The sequence below is a fragment of the Delphinus delphis genome, chromosome 8, assembly GCF_949987515.2.
Source record: "Delphinus delphis chromosome 8, mDelDel1.2, whole genome shotgun sequence".
Taxonomy (NCBI): Eukaryota; Metazoa; Chordata; class Mammalia; order Artiodactyla; family Delphinidae; genus Delphinus; species Delphinus delphis.
In genome coordinates this window covers 31,291,599-31,311,543 of record NC_082690.1, presented here as the reverse complement: position 1 = coordinate 31,311,543, position 19,945 = coordinate 31,291,599, and the positions used below count along the sequence as shown (strand labels likewise).

The window sequence follows — 19,945 nt, the reverse complement described above, 5'->3', positions numbered from 1 at the left end:
TTGTAAAGCAACTATACTCCAAAACATTTTTTTATAAAGATTCACCTGTGTGATCTTATCAGGAGTCTGGGGTTTTTTTTGGTTTTTTGCTGATTAGTAGTCCATTGTATGGATGTAGTACAATGTGCTTATTCATTCACTCATTGAAAGACATCCATATTGTTTCCAATTTGGGGCTACAAAGATTAAGTTACTATGAACATTTGAACATTTTATGTTTTTGTATGAGCACATGCTTTTATATTTCTTGGACAAATACTTAGGAGTGAATGGCTGGATCATATGACAGGTACAGGTTTAATTTTTAATTAACTGCCAAACTGTTTTTAAATGTGTTATTTAATAAATTTTTAAAAATAAATATATGAAAGTGTTAGGAGACATGAGGTCTTATATATCTGTATGTATGGGTATATATATAATATAATGTGTATTCTGTGTGTGTCTAATAAATAACAAAGTATAATTTTACTCTCAGGAAGTGGTATTATTAGAACCACTAATTATACAAAAAATTATGATTCAACAAAACATCATGATAGTACCTCTTCAAGGCAGAGATGAATCCAAACATTTCATATAATTTAATGATTAATTCCAGGTTTGAGTTATTTAGTATTACCCAGAGTTATATATAAAACATCAATATATATGATTTTATAATGAAGTGTTCAGCCTGTCACTCCAAATAATATATACCTCAGTATTTGAAAACTGGTATATTCACTGGTCTTAGTAAAATTTAAACATCATTTGATGAGAAATTCATTCTTAATATCCTTGTTAAAATTGTACAAACTAGGAGTTCTCCTGAGATTTATTTTCAGGCTTTTAATATCATATTGCCTAGAAAAAAATGATGATGTGAATTCTTAACATGGTACAGTGCCTGCACATTTTCACTTTTGATCTTGAGTGAAATCTTCTCTCTCCAATCACCAACATAATTTACAGTTTGGCCTTGCATGTGACTGGCATAAATATTTTTATCGAAGACACAGGAGACATCAAGAAAGGGTTTTCCCCCCTTTATCTTGCATATATTAACATTAGAAAGATAAACCTCTGGATATTCTCCTGTATCTCACTTCAACAGGTTAGTGTACTGTTTTGTTTTTACAGTAAGTGGGAAGATTTAATGTAGCTTGTTACATCTTGATATGTTTGGTAACACAGTAAAACATATTATACCTGGCCAAGCACCCAGAAGGAACATGCACATGTTAGCGGGTGGGTGAAGAGAGAATATGGAGTAAGTAAACTTTTACCAGCTCCCAAATAGCTATTGAAAAAGGAAATAATATTTGAGTTGAAGTTAAAAAAATATATATTGTTTAATGAATTTGTATATTTCAAATACAAATAGAAAAATGTATAGTGAATAAATATAATATATTATATGAAAAGTATTATAAATTCTCTTTCTATAAATTGTTATTTGAGAAAAAGGTGATTTAGCTTTTTTCCTTTCCAATCCATATACATTTAATTGCCTTTTATTGTGTGTTGGGATAATTAGATCTTTGTGTGCAGTGTTGAGTTAGTGTGGTGATAGTCTTATCTTGCTCTGATTTTGAAGGGAATATTTTCTAACATTTTATTATTTATTGTAATATTTACCATGTTTTGTAGATACCATTTATAAGTTTGTATTGGTCTGCTTGGGTTCCCATAATAAAATACCACAGATTGGATGACTTAATAACACTAATGCATTTTCTCACAGTCTTGAAGGTTAGAAGTCTGAGATCAAAGTGCCAGTATGGTCGGGTTGTGGTGAGGGCTATATTTCTGGCTTGTAAATGACTGTCTTCTCACTATGATCTCGTATGGCCTTTTCTCTGTGAGTGTTTGCAGAAAGAGGGGGAGAAGAAAACAGATCTCCCTTGTCTCTTCTTATAAGGGCACAAATCCTATCAGATCAGGGCCCCACCCTCATGACCTCATTTAATCTTAATTACTTCCTTAGAAGTCCCATCTCCAAATACAGCCATCCTGGGAGGTTAGAGCTTCAACATAGGATTTGCGGGGTAGGGGTGCTGCGGGGTACACAAACATGCAATCCCTAACAAAGGTTAAAGATTTCCACTATTCCCAGTGCTTCAGTTAGTCTTTGTTGCATAGCAAATCATCCCAAAACTTAGTAACTTGAAACAATAATGTTTTATGATTTTCCTATGATTCTGTGGGTTGGTTTCATCTGGGTTCCCATATGAGGCTGCCTTCATTTGGAGAGTTGGCTGGCAGGTTCAAGATGGTCTTACTCATGTTTGCAGATGGCACTGGCTATTGGCTGGGGTGACTTGGCTTTCAACTACATGGTCTTTCAACTACCAGAGACTAGCATGGTGTTTCAGGATTCCAAGGCCAGAGCAGAAACTGCAAGTTCGCTTAAAGTCTAGGCTTTGAAAATTGCACATCCGTTTTGCCACATTCTATTAGTCAAACAAGTCATAATATCAGCCCAGCTTCTAAGGGGTGGAGAAGTAGATTTCTCTTGATATCAGAGGAGTGGAATGTTACTTTGCAAACAGGTATGATTACAGGGAGGCATAATTTATCAAAAGCTGTTATAACAATCTCACATATCTTTGCTAAATTTCCTTAGGGTAGTTTGTCAAGAATGTATTGGTGAACTTCATTGACCATATTTTCACCCAGTATTGAAATAATTATATTATTTTTCTCTCTAATCTGCTTATGTGATGAGCTGTATTTTCTATTATTGAACCATACATTCAGAGTCGTCATGTATGTCTTTTTTGAAAGGTTGTTTGATATTTGTTTATTTATTTGCATCTATGTTCAGGAGTAAGTCTGATCTTTGAATGTCCCCTTATATTTCATATAATGTTTTTACTAGCCTCTATTGCTTGATTTGAGGAATTTTGCCTCCTTTTCTAGTCTCTGAAATGGTTAGTACTAGATTTGAATTTCTGTTCAAGGAATGTGAGGAAAACTTTTATATTAACTGCTGGTGTCTGAGATTTACTTTGAGATAATGTTTTTAACTTCTCACTTAATTTTTTTATTTTTTAAAATTTATTTATTTATTTATTTTGCGGCACACGGGCCTCTCACTGTTGTGGCCTCTCCCGTTGCAGAGCACAGGCTCCAGACGCGCAGTCTCAGCGGCCATGGCTCACGGGCCCGGCCACTCCACGGCATGTGGGATCTTCCCAGACCGGGGCACGAACCCATGTCCCCTGCATTGGCAGGCGGACTCTCAACCACTGCGCCACCAGGGAAGCCCTCACTTAATTTTTTTAAACAACTCTAGCCCAGTTTAGTTTTTCTATTTCTTCTTGAGACTGTTTTATTAATTTATATATTCCTAGAAATTTCTCAATTGGCCAAATTTACTTTTTATGGTATGAAGCTATTCAAAATAATTTCATATTCTCTTTTAGTCTTTTCTGTAATTATATTCCTTGTAATATTAGAATTTTAAATAAATTTTTGCCTTTTCTTACTTTATCTATCATCTAGCTATAATCATTTAATCTAGTCAGAAGTCTCATAATTTTATTAGTCTTTTAAGACTAACAAAAACTGACTTTTTAAAAAATCTGATCTCGTATCTGTTTTCTATTTTATTAATTTTTTTGCTCTTGTTATTTTCTTCCATCTACATTCTCAACCTTATTATTTGTTAAGTTTGGCTCTGTTTTTAGCATGCTTCTCTTTGATCATAAGTGTTTTCTGCTATAATTTTCCTCTAAGAATCTCATTCACTGCAGTTCCATAAGTTTTGATATATGATATTTTCAGGATTGCAGTGTGTAGGGTGAATGTTAATGATCACAGTATTTCAAACAGATCACATTATCACCCAGAAGCCAAGACAGCGAGCAGCAAGTGTCCCTAGTCTTTCCCTCTGCCAGGCAGTTTGTTTTCTAATTAGCCTGTTGGGTGTTTTTTGTAGAGTTCAGGGCTTCTCTTTTCTGTCTTTGGAAATGTGAACCTTATGAACTCAATGAGGGACATTTTACAAAGTAACTGACCAGTGTTTTTCAAAAGTGCCAAGGTCATGAAAGAAAAAGAAAGACTGTCACAGTTTTGGATGAGACTGTGATAAATAACAACTAAATATAATATGGTATTCTCCTGAAACAGAAAGAGGACATTTGTGGAAAAATTGGTAAAATTTGAATAAGGTCTGTGGTAGTTTAGTTAATAGTATTGTACTAGCATTAATTTCCTGGTTTTGATAATTATGCTGTGATTATGTAAGATGTTAACTAGGAGTAAAGTATATAATGGGAATTCTCTGTATTATTTTTGCCAGTTTTATATAAATCTAAAAATAGTTCAAAATAAAAAGTAAACAAACCAAGCTGTAGGCCCCTTGAGATAGGCAGATACCCCAGGGCAAATTCTGGCTTCAGAACTCACTCAGATCTCTAGATCAGCTCTGCCTCTTTGGCTCCAGCATTTAAAGCTTTCCCTTAATTTCCCTGGTGCTTCAGTCATAAATTTTAAAAGGTTTTTTTTGTTGATGATGTTGTTATTTATGCATAATTTTTAAATGTACTGTGTTATAAAATTTTCTCCAGATATTTAGTCTGCCATATTCCTTGAGACAAACATGTAATTTACTTTTTTTTCACTGTAAATATCTTAATCAAAATAAATACGTGGAGAAAACTATATAACTTTAAGTATACAGCTGGATGAATTATCAGTGACACACATGTAATCACCACACAAGTCTAAAACCAAAATGTTTCCAGTATCTCTCCATCTCTACCCTTTTCCATCACATCCCATTTTTAATTTCTACTCACTTTTTCCTCTCCAAAGGAAATAGCTTTCCTGACTTATAACCATGGGTTATTTTTGCTTGTTTTTGAATGATAGTAAATGAGTTATACAGTATGTTTTTGTTTCGGTGTATCTTGCTTCTTTCCTTCAGCTGTATGTTGAGACTCGTACATATTTTGCATGAAGCTTTAATTTTCATTGGTGTATAGTATTCCATAGGGTGATTATACCATAATTTATTTATTGATTCTACTGCTGATGGACTTTGGTTTAGTTGTTGTTGTTTTTTTCCCCAATGGGAAGATTAATTTTCTTGTTGCATCAACCTTCTAGACCATTCATCATACAAGTTTTTCTTTTTAATTAATAGACTTTATTTTTAGAGCAGTCCTAGATTTACAGAAAAATAAGCAGAAAATACATAGAGTTCCCATATATCCCCTAGCACTCCAGCAGGTTCCCCCTCTTATTAACATCTTGCATTAGTGTGGTACATTTTTACAACAGATGAGCCAGTGTTAATACTGATACATTATTATTAACTAAAGTCCATAGTTTACATTAGGATTCTGATATTGTATACTCTATGAGTTTAGAAAAAATGTGACTTGTATCCATTATGAGAGCATCAAGCAGAATATTTTTACCTCCCTGATAATCCCCTATACATCCCTCCTACCTCTAAAACCCCTGAAAACTACTGATCATTTCACTATTTTCAGTTTTGCCTTTTCCAGAATGTCATAGAGTTGGAATCATAAGTATGTAAACTTGTCAGATTGGTTTCTTTCACTTGGCAATATGGATTTAAGGTGCAGTTCATGGCTTGATAGCTCATTTATTTTTAGTGCTAAATATTTCATTGTACTTCATAGTTCTTTTTTATTAACATCTTTATGGAGTATAATTGCTTTACAGAGTTGTGATAGTTTCTGCTGTGTAACAACGTGAATCAACTATACATATACATATGTCCCCATATCTCCTCCTTCTTGCATCTCCCTCCCACCCTCCCTATCCCACCCCTTTAGATGGACACAAAACACAAGCTGATCTCCCTGTGCTATGTGGCTGCTTCCCACTAGCTATCCATTTTACATTTGGTAGTGTATATATACATGCCACTCTCTCACTTCATCCCAGCTTACCCTTCCCCCTCCCCGTGTCCTCAAGTCCATTCTCTACATCTGCGTCTTTATTCCTGTCCTGTCCCTAGATTCTTCGGAATTTTTTTTTTCTTTTTTTAGATTCCATATACACGTGTTAGCATACAGTGTTTGTTTTTCTCTTTCTAACTTACTTCACTCTGTATGACAGTCTTTAGGTCAATCCACCTCACTACAAATAATGCAATTTTGTTTTCTGTTATGGCTAATATCCCATTGTATATATGTGCCACATCTTCTTTATCCATTCCTCTGTTGATGAACACTTAGGTTGCTTCCATGTCCTGGCTATTGTAAATAGAGCTGTAATGAACATTGTGGTACATGACTGTTTTTGAATTATGGTTTTCTCAGGGTATATGCCCAGTAGTGAGATTGCTGGGTCATATAGTAGTTCTATTTTTAGTTTTTTGAGGAACCTCCATACTGTTCTCCGTAGTGGCAGTATCAATTTACATTCCCACCAACAGTGCAAGTGGGTTCCCTTTTCTCCACACACTCTCCAGCATTTATTGTTTCTTGATTTTTTGTTGATGGCCATTCTGACTGGTGTGAGGTGATACTGCATTGGGGTTTTTATTTGCATTTCTCTAATGATTAGTGATGCTGAGCATCCTTTCATGTGTTTGTTGGAAATCTGTATATCTTCTTTGGAGAAATGTCTATTAGGTATTCTGCCCATTTTTGGATTGGGCTGTATGTTTTCTTCAAACTGAGCTGCATGAGCTGCTTGTATATTTTGGAGGTTAATCCTTTGTCAGTTGCGTCATTTGCAGATGTTTTCTCCCATTCTGAGGGTTGTCTTTTCATCTTGTTTATGGTTTACTTTGCTGTGCAAAAGCTTTTAACTTTCATTAGGTCCCATTTGTTTACTTTTGTTTTTGTTTCCATTTCTCTAGGAGGTGGGTCAAAAAGGATCTTGCTGTGATTTATGTCATAGAGTGTTCTGCCTATGTTTTCCTCTAAGAGTTTGATAAAGTCTGGCCTCATATTTAGGTCTTTAATTAATTTTGAGTTTATTTTTGTGTATGGTGCTAGGGAGTGTTCTAATTTCATTCTTTTACATGGAGCTGTTCCATTTTACCAGCAACACTTATTGAATAGGCTGTCTTTTCTCCACTCTATATTCTTGCCTCCTTTATCAAAGATAAGGTGACCATATGTGCGTGGGTTTTTCTCTGCGCTTTCTATCCTGTTCCATTGATCTGTATTTCTGATTTTGTGCCAGTACCATACTGTCTTGATTACTGTAGCTTTGTAGTATAGTCTGAAGTCAGGAAGCCTGATTCTTCCGCCTCTGTTTTTCTTTCTCAAGATTGCTTTGACTATTCAGGGTGTTTTTGTTTCCATACAAACTTTGAAATTTTTTCTCTAATTCTGTGAAAAATGCCAGTGGTAGTTTGATACGGATTGCATTGAATCTGTAGATTGCTTTGGGTAGTAGAGTCATTTTCACAATGTTGATTGTTCCAATCCAAGAACATGGTATATCTCTCCTATTTGTATCATCTTTAATTTCTTTCATCAGTGTCTTATAGTTTTCTGCATACAGATCTTTTGTCTCCTTAGGTAGGTTTATTCCTAGGTATTTTATTCTTTCTGTTGCAGTGGTAAATGGGAGTGTTTCCTTAATTTCACGTTCAGATAATTCATCATTAGTGTATAGGAATGCCAGAGATTTCTGTGTATTAATTGTTTATCCTGCTTCTTTACCAAATTCATTGATTAGCCCTAGTAGTTTTCTGGTAGTATCTTTAGTATTCTCTACGTATAGTATCATGTTATACGCAAACCGTGACAGCTTTACTTTTTCTTTTCCCATTTGGATTTCTTTTTCTTCTCTGATTGCTGTGGCTAAAACTTCCAAAACACTGTTGAATAATAGTGGTGACAGTGGGCAACCCTGTAGTATTCCTGATGTTACTGAAAATGGTTTCAGTTTTTCACCATTGAGGCCGAAGTTGGCTGTGGATTTTTCATATATGACCTTTATTATGTTGAGGTAAGTTCCCCCTATGCGTATATGCTGGAGGGTTTTTACCATAAATGGGTGTTGAATTTTGTTGAAAGCTTTTTCTGCCTCTATTGAGATGATTGTATGGTTTTTATTCTTCAATTTGTTAATATGGTGTATTACATTGATTGATTTGTGTATATTGAAGTATCATTGCATTCCTGGGATAAACCCCACTTGATCATGGTGTATGATCCTTTTAATCTGCTTTTGGATTCTGTTTGCTTGTATTTTGTTGCAGATTTTTGCATCTGTGTTCATCAGTGATATTGGCCTGTAGTTTTCTTTCTTTGTGACATCTTTTTCTGGGTTTGGTATCAGGGTGATGGTGGCCTCGTAGAATGAGTTTGTGAGTGTTCCTCCCCCTAGTATATTTTGGCAGAGTTTGAGAAGGATAGGTGTTTTCTCTTCTCTAAATGTTCTATAGAATTCGCCTGAGAAGCCATCTGGTCCTGGGGTTTTGTGGAAGACTTTTAATCACAGTTTTAATTTCAGAGCTTTGATTGGTCTTTTTATATTTTCTGTTTCTTCCTGGTTCAGTCTCGGGAGGTTGTGCTTTTCCAAAAATTTGTCCATTTCCTCCAGGTTGTCCAATTTATTGGCTTATAGTTGCTTGTAGTAATCTCTCATGATCTTTTGTATTTCTGCAGTATCTGTTGTTACTTCACCTTTTTCATTTCTAATTCTATTGATATGAGTTTTCTACCTTTTTTTCTTGATGAGTCTGGCTAATAGATTTTCAATTTTGTTTATCTTTTCAAAAAACAGCTTTTAGTTTTATTGATCTTTGTTATTGTTTCCTCATTTCTTTTTCATTTATTTCTGATCTGATCTTTATGATTTCTTTCCTTCTGCTAACTTTGGGTTTTTTTTCTTCTTCTTTCTCTAATTGCTTTACGTGTAAGGTTAGGTTTTTTACTTAAGATATTTATTTTTTCTTGAGGTAGGATTATATTGCTATAAACCTCTTAGAACTGCTTTTACTGCATCCCATAGGTTTGGGGTCATCGTGCTTTCGTTGTCATTTGTTTTTGGTATTTTTTTATTTCCTTTTTGATTTCTTCAGTGATCTCTTGGTTTTTTAGTATTGTATTGCTTAGCCTCCATTTGTTTGTATTTTTTACACGTTTTCCTGTAATTGACATCTAGTCTCATAGCATTGTGTTTGGAAAAGATACTTGATATGATTTCAATTTTCTTAAAGTTACTAAGGCTTGATTTGTGACCCAAGATATGATCTATCCTGGAGAATGTTCCATGAGGACTTGAGAAGAAAGTGTATTCTGTTTTTGGATGGAATCTCCTATAAATATCAATTAAGTCCATCTTGCTTAATGTATCATTTTAAGTTTATGTTTCCTTATTTATTTTCATTTTGGATGATCTGTCCATTCGTGAGAGTGGGTGTTAAAGTCCCCTACTCTGGGAATTTCACCTTTTACGGCTGTTAGCATTTGTCTTATGTATTGAGGTGCTCCTATGTTGGGTGCATATTTACAATTGTTATATCTTCTTCTTGGATTGATCCCTTGATATTATGATATTATATTGTCTCTTTTAATAGTCTTCATTTTAAGGTCTATTTTGTCTCTTATGAGAATTGGTACTCCAGCTTTCTTTTGATTTCCATTTGCATGGAACATCTTTTTCCATTCTCTCACTTTCAGTCTGTATGTGTCCCTGGGTCTGAAATGGATGTCTTGTAGACAGCATGCATATGGGTCTTTTTTTGTAGCCATTCAGCAAACCCCTGTCTTTGGTTGCAGCACTTAATCCATTCACATTTAAGGTAGTTATTGATATGTATGTTCCTATTACCATTTTCTTAATTGCTTTGGCTTTATTATTGTAGGTCTTTTCCTGGTCTTGTGTTTCCTGCCTAGAGAAGTTCCTTTAGCATTTGCTGTAAAGCTGGTTTGGTGGTGCTGAATTCTCTTAGCCTTTGCTTGTCTGTAAAGTTTTTTCATTTCTTTGTCGAATCTGAATGAGATCGGTGCTGGGTAGAATAATCTTTGTTGTAGGTTTTTCCCTTTCATCATTTGAAATGTGTCCTGACACTCCCTTCTGGCTTGCAGAGTTTCTGCTGAAAGATCAGCTGTTAACCTTATGGGGATTCCCTTGTATGTTATTTGTTGCTTTTCCCTTGCTGCTTTTAATATTTTTTCTTTGTGTTTAATTTTTGATTGTTTGATTAACATGTGTCTTGGTGTTTTTCTCCTTGGGTTTATCCTGTATGGGACTGTCTGCCCTCCTGGACTTGACTATTTCCTTTCCCATATTCGGGAAGTTTTCAACTATAATCTCTTCAAATATTTTCTCAGTCCATTTCTTTTTCTCTTCTTCTTCTGGGTCCCCTATAAGTGGAATGTTGTTGCATTCAATGTTGTCCCAAAGGTCTCTGAGACTGTGCTCAATTCTTTTCATTCTTTTTTCTTTAATCTGCTCTGCAGTAGTCATTTCTATTATTTTATCTTCCAGGTCACTTATCCGTTCTTTTGCCTCTGTTATTCTGCTATTGATTCCTTCTAGGGAATTTGTATTCATTTATTGTGTTGTTCATCATTGTTTTTTTGCTCTTTAGTTCTTCTAGGTCCTTGTTAAATGTTTCTTGTATTTTGTACATTTTATTTCTAAGATTTTGGGTCATCTTTACTATCATTCCTCTGAATTGTTTTTCAGGTAGACTGCCTATTTCCTCGTCATTTGTTTGTTCTGGTGGGTTTTTACCTTGCTTCTTCATCTGCTGTGTTTTTTTCTGTCTTCTTATTTTGCTTAACTTACTGTGTTTGGGGTCTCTGTTTCACAGGCTGCAGGTTCCTAGGTCCTGTTGGTTTTGGTGTCTGTCCCCTGTGGGTAAGTTTGATTCAGTGGGTTTGTGTAGGCCTCCTGGTGGAGGGAGGTCGTGCCTGTGTTCTGTTGGATGAGGCTGGATTTTGTCTTTCTGGCAAGCAGTACCACGTCCAGTGGTGTGTTTTGGGATGTCTGTGACCTTATTATTTTAGGCAGCCTCTCTGCTAATGGGTGCGGTTGTGTTCCTGTCTTTCTGGTTGCTTGGCATAGCATGTCCATCACTGTAGCTTGCTGGTTGTTGAGTAGAGCTGGGTCTTAGCATTGAGTTGAGATCTCTGGTAGAGCTTTCACTGTTTGATATTACATGGGGCTTGGAGGTCTATGGTGGACCAATGTCCTTCACTCAGCTCTCCCACCTCAGAGGCTCAGGCCTGACACCTGGCCAGAGCACCAAGACCCTGTCTGCCACACCACTCAGGAGCAAAGGGAGAAAATTAAAAAAGAAAAAGAGAAAAAACTGAAATAATATAAAGGTATTTAAATAGAAAATAAAAAAATAATTATTATTAAAATTTTAAAAATAAAAAAAATAAATAAAAGAAAGAAGAGAGCAAGCAAACCAAAAAACAAATCGACCAATGGTAACAAGTGCTAAAAACTATACTAAGAAAAACACAAAACAAAAAACCCAAAAAGCGGACAGACAGAACCCTTGGACAAATGGCAAAAGCAAAGCTATGCAGACAAAATCACACAAAGGAGCATACACGTACACACTCACCAAAAGAGAAAAAGGGTAAAAAAGTATATATATATAAAAATAAAGTAAGAGAGCAACCAAATCAATAAACAAATCTACCAGTGATAATAAGCTCTGAATACTAAAGTAAGATAATCATAAAACCAGAAACAAGTTAGTTGCAGAAAGGAAACCCCAAGTCTACAGTTGTTCCCAAAGTCCACTGCCTCAGTTTTGGGATGGTTCCTTTTCTATTCAGGTATTACACAGATGCAGGGTACATCAAGTTGATTGTGGATATTTAATCCACTGCTCCTGAGGCTGCTGATTTCCCTTTGTCTTCCTTGTTCATACAGCTCCTGGGGTTCAGCTTTGGCCCCGCCTCTGCATGTAGGTCACCTGAGGGTATCTGTTCCCAGCACAGACAGGACGGGGTTAAAGGAGCAGCCGATTAGGGGGCTCTGGCTCATTCACGCTGTGGGGAGGGAGGGGTATGGAATGTGGGGTAAGCCTGCAGTGGCAGAGGCTGGCATAACCTCGCAACAGCCTGAGGCACGCCGTGTGTTCTCCCGGGGAAGTTGTCCCTGGATCAGGGGACCCTGGCAGTGGCGGGCTGCAAAGACTCCCTGGAGGGGAGGTGTGGATAGTGACCTGTGCTTGTACACAGGCTTTTTGGCAGCTGCAGCAGCAACCTTAGCGTTTCATGCCGTCTCTGGTGTCTGCACTGATAGCCATGGTTCGCGCCTGTCTCTGTAGCTCATTTAGGTGGTGTTCTGAATCCCCTCTCCTTGCGCACCCTGAAATAGTGGTCTCTTGCCTCCTAGGCAGGTCCAGACTTTTCCCCAGACTCCCTTCTGGCTTTCTGTGGTGCATTAGCCCCCTTCAGGCTGTGTTCATGCAGCCAACCCCAGTCCTCTCTCTGGGATCTGACCTCCAAAGCCGGAGCCTCATCTCCCAGCCCCACCCGCCCTGGCAGGTGAGCAGACAAGCCTCTCAGGCTGGTGAATGCTGGTCAGCACCGATCCTCTGTGCAGGAATCTCTCCGCTTTGCCCTCTGCACCCCTGTTGCTGTGCTCTCCTCCATGGCTCCGAAGCGTCCCCCCAGCCACCCGCCGTCTCCGCCCGTGAAGGGGCTTCCTAGTGTGTGGAAACCTTTCCTCCTTCCCTCCCACTGGTGCACGTTCTGTCCCTATTCTTTTGTCTCTGTTTATTCTTTTTTCTCTTGCCCTACCCAGGTATGTGGGGAGTTTCTTGCCTTCTGGGAAGTCTGAGGTCTTCTGCCAGCATTCAGTAGGTGTTCTGTAGGAGTTGTTTCACATGTAGATGTATTTTTGATGTATTTGTGGAGAGGAAGGTGATCTCCATGTCTTACTCCTCCTCCATCTTATAGGTCTCCTCTCAAACATGTAATTTACTTAACTTCTTGGACACTCCAATTTCTCATCTGTAAGTTGAGAATGAGCGTTCATTTTTAAAAGCTATATTCTTTCTCATTCCTAGAAGGATTATACTGGATGTGACTTACAAAAATACAGACGATCTATTAGTGTAAAATCAATAGTTTAGGAAATCAAAGAGAAAATTAGGAAATGAAAAGAAAATAAAACTAGGGAAATAATTTATGCTAAAAGAAGACAAGACAAACAACAAAGCTCATGCTCTAAGGTTCTATAAAGTTGTTATTGTTAGATCAGAAATTCTTCCAAAAGAAAAGGAAAATACAATTGTATATGAGATGTAGTATACTACAATAAAATCACACCAGTTGTTCAGGAGAATCATAGGTATTCCTGAAATGTCTCTCATTGTTCTTTGGAATGTGAACGGTTGGAATAGGGGTGACAGCATATTCTGCAGCTCCCCTCCAACCTCAGAGATGCTGCAAAGCATGCCAGTGGCATAATGCAAGCTGTTCAGTATGCTTAGAACATGGAAGAAGTGATGTATGTTTTTGTTGGGAAATTTCATCCCCTTTGACACCATTTTAAAGGAATGTCATTAAAAAAAGTATTTTTAATTGGTTTAAAACATGTATAATGGACATTTTATCATCTGTGCTTTGTAAAAAGATGAGTATGTCAGATTTTGTAAAAAGAAAAGATGGTCCGCTGTTACAAGTTATAGCCCGATCCTCATTATAAAATATTTTTATTATGCATTTGAACTCCCTTTTCATTACTCTCCGTTCATTAAAGTTTATAATGTATTATGATAGTGTTATTATGAAAAGCAAGCCTCGCATGTTATTTTTCTGGGAAGAAAACAAACTTTTTTGGGTTGTTAAACATTTTCTTTTTAAAATAGTTTTTAACATCATATGTAAAAAAATATTTGAACCTTTTTTCCTTTAGGTATCTCTTTGCATTCTTATTTGTTCTCTGTCATTTTTGACAAATTTAAGACACAAATAAGAGATAGCCAGTGTTACCAGAGCAAAATAGCACTTCTTCTGACTACAAACTAGTGATGTTTTGTGGTCTAGCACAGCTGATAAATTAGGTGCTGTTGTAGGGTTCAGCTAGAGCAAATGGAAATAATTTATCAGAAAAACAAAGAAAATGAAACACTGAATCACCACAATTTTTTCTAGATTAGAGAATCAATCAAAAGCTCTAGAAGTAACTTGAGTTTAACAGCAGGATTCTGTATGTTTAACAATTATGTAGTGCATTTATTTTGAAATATTTATGGCCCTTATTTTATTTGAAGTTTAATAATGTAAGAACCCCCAAAATATTAAATACAGCCCTATCTCTTAAAAAGGAAAAACAATTTACATCTCTCAAAAGGTAAAACAAAAAAAGTAGTTGACACACTGAAAATGTTGATGTTTAAAATACTAGCTTAGGAAAACATATTGTCTTGATTTGGGGATTTATTTTGTTTATGTCAGATAAGCAATGATATAGCACAATTTTAATATTTAGTTGAAATATTTATGAAGAACCATCAGTACATACCTCACTGATTTTTATACATCTCCCCCAATATCTATAATACCATATATAGAATACTCAGTAATATTCTGGATCATTCTTAGCAAATGATTAAGAAGACTGATTGGTATTATTGAAATTGAAGCCATTAAACACTATTTTAGAAAAAAAAACGTGAGTGAATTAATTTTGATGAGAATGATGATAGAGAAGCTGATAAAAATGTTACAAAAATGAAAGCCCTAAATAGGAAAGAACAATTTACTTTGCCTTATTTTAATTAATTGATCTATACCTCCTTCATTTGAGTCTCATGTCTAGAAAAAACACTGAAATAACTTAAAATTGATATAGAACCTTAAAACTTAGATTTATTGTAATTTTTACCAGCCAATAATTACTTTAAATTGTTTTACTATTTTATAGTTTGCTATGCTATTTACTATCTTTCCACTCATTTCATCTTTTCAAAAAACCTATCTTTAATTTATCAGCATTTTGAAATTATGCAATTTAAATTATTCAAACTGAAAAATATTTTTGATTTCAGAAATGAGCAAATAGAGAGGTTATTAATAATGGATAATTAGAGCTTTCTGGCTAAAGAAGTAGCTTTTCAAATGAAGAGCCGTTATAATATGTAACTTTTATAGTGGTTTCTCTCACCATTTAAGTTCTTTTGCCTTTTAACTGCTGAAATAAATCAATAAAATATTAATCCAGTTGAACAGGGAAAATGGGATTAAAACTTGTTTATAATATATATATTCAGTCTTTATAAGTAAATATGGCTATTTTTGTATCTATGTTTTCCCTCTGAATGAAGTTATGTTCATTTATTGCTACTTATTATTTTCTTCATTCAGGTTATTTCACAGTTGAGGATCTTGGGCAGATCAGTAACAGCTGGTAGCAAATTTGATAGAGAAATCTGGTCTAATGAACTTTCTCCTGTCCTCAATCTCTGGAAGAAATTAAACCAGGTTAGTAGTGGAATATTCTTCCTTTGTTTTCCCTTTTTTCTCCCTATCCTTTTTTTCCAGTTTTATCCCCAAATTGTCCATGTTGGTAAATATGTTGGTAAATTTTTGCATGGATCTGCCCTCAATGTATACAGTATCCTGGAAAAAGATGGAGGAAATAAAAGTAATAGAAGATCAGCCCAAGAAGCAGTGTTACCGTGTAATTTGTCTTATCCTGGTAATGTACTATGACGTCCTCTATGTTTGATACATATTTTGCTCACTCCTTGTCTTCTCTCGCCTCTTTCTGTAAAGTCAGTGACTGCTGTTAAAGGTGAAATTTTTCAAAGGAATCCAAGTGCTAAGCAAAAGCAATTCATCAACTGGAGTTGACTTGTTTCTATATTGTAAAGTAGTTACAGATTATAGATGGTTGCTTGCTCACTAGACAAAACCATTACAGTATTATGATTACTATTCTAATTGAATAAGAACTTACTTTCTGGAATTAAAAAAATATAATTTTACAATTCATATGTTTAGTAATACTATAAAAATGCTTATATATCACATAGCCTTCTTCAGTAAGGGAAGTCAAATTAGGCTTATTTAAGAACCTATGAAAAAGGTTAAAACTCTCTAAAAATTCAAAATCCTCAAACCTTATAGTATTGTAATTTCGAGTTATTCTGACTTAGTGTCGACAATTGGTGATTGTCAGGAGTCTGAATAAACAATGATCTCAAGTAACTGGAATTGCCACTTTATTTAGACCATCAGATTGATAAAGCTTTATATAGGTAGCTTGAGGAAAAATTAGAGAATGAAAAGAAATACTACATCCTTTAGCATCCCAAACCCGTGCTCTCCCCCTTATGCCTGGTCATATAAGTAATCAAATTGTACAGATCCCTTTCTATGAAATCATGGCCTGATTTCCATTCTTCATGTCAATTCATATTGAAGTTGTTATTCTTTACCTTCTTTTTTCTTAAACTAACCTTTGCATATCTTTAAATTAATAACCCAGTTTACACAAATTTATTGAGGAAAGTTGCTGTTAATCTGCTTCTTATTTCTCTGTAACTCATTTGGTTTTTTCCTGTAGAATATTTTGTCTCTGATCTCCCTAAATTTCACCATAATAAATACAGGTGTGGATTCTGTTATGTTTTGTTTTGCATCTATTCGTTTGATACTCTGAGACCCTGCAATTCCAAAAGCCAGCCTTCCCAGCTATACCTGTTGCAGTTTGATCCCCACATTAGCTGGGCTGCATGCTGTGAAATATCAAGTACTCTGCTGTCTATGGCAGGTGCTTGATACTGCTATTTTTCAGTCCTAAAATGTTGACATAGTGGGCAATGTTCCATCCAGGGCAATATGAAAAGATAAGTTTGCAACCAGGAGCTCTCCTAGCCTGGCTCCAGCCATGGCATCCAGCCCTCAGCTGTAGGTTACCATATTCTCCACTTACAAGTACCCAAACGTTTCTGTCTCCCAGATGTTTCCCATTCTTTTGGTGCCATCTTCTGGGTTCAGTATCCTCTTGTTTTGTCAAAGACAGGATTCAGAAGTGGGAGGTAGTTTGACATTTTGACCAGAAACAAACATAACTTTTTAAACTTCATTTTAACTTTTATTTGTAAGATAGATATAGATTCATTAAAAGGTTATCATTATATTATATTCATAGTAGTCAAATTAATCTGTCAAATATCTTGCACTTCATCCTGTTGTAATGTTTTGTTCTTTATCTCTCCCATTTCCTTCCTGAAGCTATTGCCATAATGTAGACTTCTTTCTCATATGGATTATTGCAGAAAACACCAAATTTGACTCTCCTTATAATATATGCTTCCTCCAAGTCATATTTCAGATCATCATCACATTAATTTTCCTAAAGAAAATCATTTTTCACACCATGGCTCCATATCCAACCTGACTTGTAAGCCTCTTCCATAGTAAGGTAGCTCTCAGTGATTCCATCTGTGAGGACTTTCCAAATGCAATTTCTTTCTTCCAGAATCTCCTAGCTATGCTAAACCAGTAATGGGCAAAGTGCCAACATCTTTCAGAAGCCTCTCAGCTGTTACTCATTTCCCTCTTCATGTTTCTATAGTACAAACATAAATCACATAACCATAAAAGTTATATTTTAAACTAAGCAAGTTAATATATGGTGCTTAGGAATAAGAATTCTCTTATTTTGGGGTAGCTTTAAAATTTATGTATATAAATATTTCAAATAAACTAATGTCACATTTCTGTTTTAGAATTTTTCCATAATTATTTTTATCACTTCTGAACTTTTTAAAAAATTTTTCTTTTGTAAAAAAGGAGTAATAATCTTTTCTCTGCATTCATTTGTTCATTTACTTCATTCATCAAATATCTATTGATGTGTCTGCTATATGCTTGGCACTGTGCTAGATACTGATTTATTAAGAGATGATAACAATACACAAAAATATAGGTATTACAGTGGTCTTTGGGAACCAAAATGAGGGAGTGTTAAATTTTGCTAAGAGGAAGTCAGAGGAGGTTACATTATGAGTAAGAAATTCTTTAGAGGGACTTCCCTGGTGGGCTGGTGGTAAAAACCCCACCTTCCAATGCAGGGAATGCAGGTTTGATCCCTGGTCGGGGAACTAAGATGCCACATGCGGCAGGGAAGCTAAATCCGTGCACCTCAACTAGAGAGCTCGCATGCCACACACTACAGAGCCCACGTACTCTGGAGCTCGCATGCCACAACTAGAGAGAGAAAACCTGCATGCCACAACTAGAGAGAAGCCCACATGCCACAACGAAGAGCCTGCGCGCCACAATAAAAAGATGCCACATGCTGTGATGAAGATCCCACATGCCACAACGGAGACCCAACTCAGCCAAAAATATAAATAAATAAATAAATAAAATATTTTTAAAAATGCTTTAGATTAAAAAAAGAGGTTACATGATGAGCAAGAAATTCTCTAGTTAAAAAAGAGTGTATGATATTTCAGAGAGAGAGAAAAGTCTGCCATGTTTGTTATTCTAACCTGACTGGAGTAAAGAATGCTTTGAATAGAATGGCTAGACATAAGAGCAAAAAAATTTAGTAGGACCAGGTTGGAAAGGTTTAATGTCATGAGGAGTGATTATAATTTATCCTGTAGGCAGTGGGGATGCAATGCTAATAAGAAGGTGGGAAGGTGATATGTAAAGATCTGTGTTTTATAAAGGCAAAACTGATGATGGTGTAAGCAGTGGATACTAGAGGCCTGAAAACCAATTTAGAGGAAGTTACAATGTTCTAAGAGCAAAATCGTGGGAACCTTATTGAATATGGTGACAATGTGAATATAAAGTAAGAGAAGAGTCAAAGATATTTCAAAAGTAAAACCAGTCTTCGAAGGATGATTGTATGGATCTAATAAAAAAATAGATGGAACACTATTTATCAAACATAAACTCTTTATGGATTAAGTCTTTTGTATCTTTATTTCTTTAAAGATTTGTAGATTTTTAAAGTTTAGTATAACAAGCCCTAGTAGTATTGATGACGTTGCCACATTCAAGATATTTTATTAATTTAACCTTTCATGCTTGAAGGTTAAATTGTCAAAATTTTTAGTGACTGTATTAGTGATTATATCTTTTTCAGGGAAATATATATACAAATGTGTAATTATAACTTTTAACATTATTTTGTATTAACTGTTAATTCATATGTTATTATATCCTCTTTTAAGTAGTTTAGATGCATAATTTAGTAACATCTCATATTTTGTGACATTTTTCTTGGGATTTCCACTGGAAAACTTAGTACTTTGTAAAACAATAACTTAAAAAGCAAAATGCTAAAAAGTATAACACATGAAAAATCTAATGTCATTTAATATTCTGCACGTATACATTCAAAAGGTCAGTTCATGCTTTAAAATTTTTATTATATACCAGCTCACCAAGCAGTTTTTAATATCTGGTTGATGGTGATAACAACTGATGAGAATTACTGACATTCTAACCAATTTACATCTCCTTCATATAACTTGAGAACTTCCATTAATTCCCATATGATAAAAGGTACATGTAAAACTGTCTCTTTTAGGCTGATAGAATTTGTTGAGCAAAAAATAGGTGACAGATTTTTTTCTGAGCAAGAATTGAACTGGTTGACCCAGTAACTATTTTTATTATTTCTTTCTTCAGGTTCATAAGTAGATTTGTATATCTGTTAAATTATACTTGTAAATTCAGAATACCTTAATTTCAAAAGAATGCATTGAAATAGAATTAAATGAAATTTAAATCTAGAGTGCCAGGATAAACAATTGATAGGACTAGTACTTTCTTATGTTTTTGAACTAAAAATTTAAATATCATTAAAATTGATTAGTTTCATATTATGTTTGAAAAGAATGTGTATTCTGCTCTGTTGACTGCTATTCTCAAATTATATTCTTCAGATCAAGTTTTTTAAATGTTTCATTCACAAATCATAATATATAATAGTTTTTCTCTATCAATTTTTGAATTATACAAGTTCAGAATGCCACTCTTCTTGATATATTGAACCACTTATCATA

At 35.1% G+C, this 19,945-nt stretch overlaps 1 protein-coding gene across 1 annotated transcript in view; it reads left to right on the top strand.

Annotated features, from left to right (window-relative positions):
* The window catches only part of DYNC2H1 (dynein cytoplasmic 2 heavy chain 1), a 366,248-nt gene that overhangs the window by 270,589 nt on the left and 75,714 nt on the right, over nucleotides 1-19,945 (top strand). Inside the window, exon 83 of the mRNA XM_060018033.1 lies at nucleotides 15,276-15,392. Coding sequence (XP_059874016.1) covers nucleotides 15,276-15,392 — 117 coding nt within the window. The remainder of the gene's footprint in view (nucleotides 1-15,275; nucleotides 15,393-19,945) is intronic.